Source organism: Penaeus monodon, chromosome 24 (genome assembly GCF_015228065.2).
Source record: "Penaeus monodon isolate SGIC_2016 chromosome 24, NSTDA_Pmon_1, whole genome shotgun sequence".
Taxonomy (NCBI): domain Eukaryota; kingdom Metazoa; phylum Arthropoda; class Malacostraca; order Decapoda; family Penaeidae; genus Penaeus; species Penaeus monodon.
In genome coordinates this window covers 31,417,320-31,417,691 of record NC_051409.1, presented here as the reverse complement: position 1 = coordinate 31,417,691, position 372 = coordinate 31,417,320, and the positions used below count along the sequence as shown (strand labels likewise).

The 372-nt window shown below is 44.1% G+C and overlaps 1 protein-coding gene across 2 annotated transcripts in view; it reads right to left on the bottom strand.

Moving 5' to 3' along the window:
* Window positions 1–372, bottom strand: part of LOC119588721 (pentatricopeptide repeat-containing protein 2, mitochondrial-like) — a 14,583-nt gene that overhangs the window by 8,732 nt on the left and 5,479 nt on the right. For both annotated transcript variants that reach the window (XM_037937364.1, XM_037937363.1), the window contains exon 2: window positions 64–295. In XM_037937364.1, the coding sequence (XP_037793292.1) occupies window positions 64–295 (232 nt within the window). The remainder of the gene's footprint in view (window positions 1–63; window positions 296–372) is intronic.

The window sequence follows — 372 nt, the reverse complement described above, 5'->3', positions numbered from 1 at the left end:
CTATACCATAACAAAAAAAATCTACACAATCCCGCTTCCCAAACCTATCTAATGCCACCGTACTTTTTAGCCATCTCGAGGACCAGTTCGATGTCATCCTTGTTGGCCTCTGCTAAGTGTGCCGCATTCTTCAGATCCTCGGTAAAGATGACGTTGTTCTTCTCCGACTGCAAGACTTCTCTCATTCGATCTTGAAATTTTCCTGTCATGTTTGTAAACTGGATTTGAATTTTCTCTCTGGATGATAGGTAGCCATCGAGGCCCAAGACAGCGGGGGTGAAGAGCGGCCGATAGCCTGTGAAACGAGACATTTTGTTATAGGGAAAGTGTAGCTATGTTGTTTGGAATAAATCTGCCGCGGGTATTTATCTA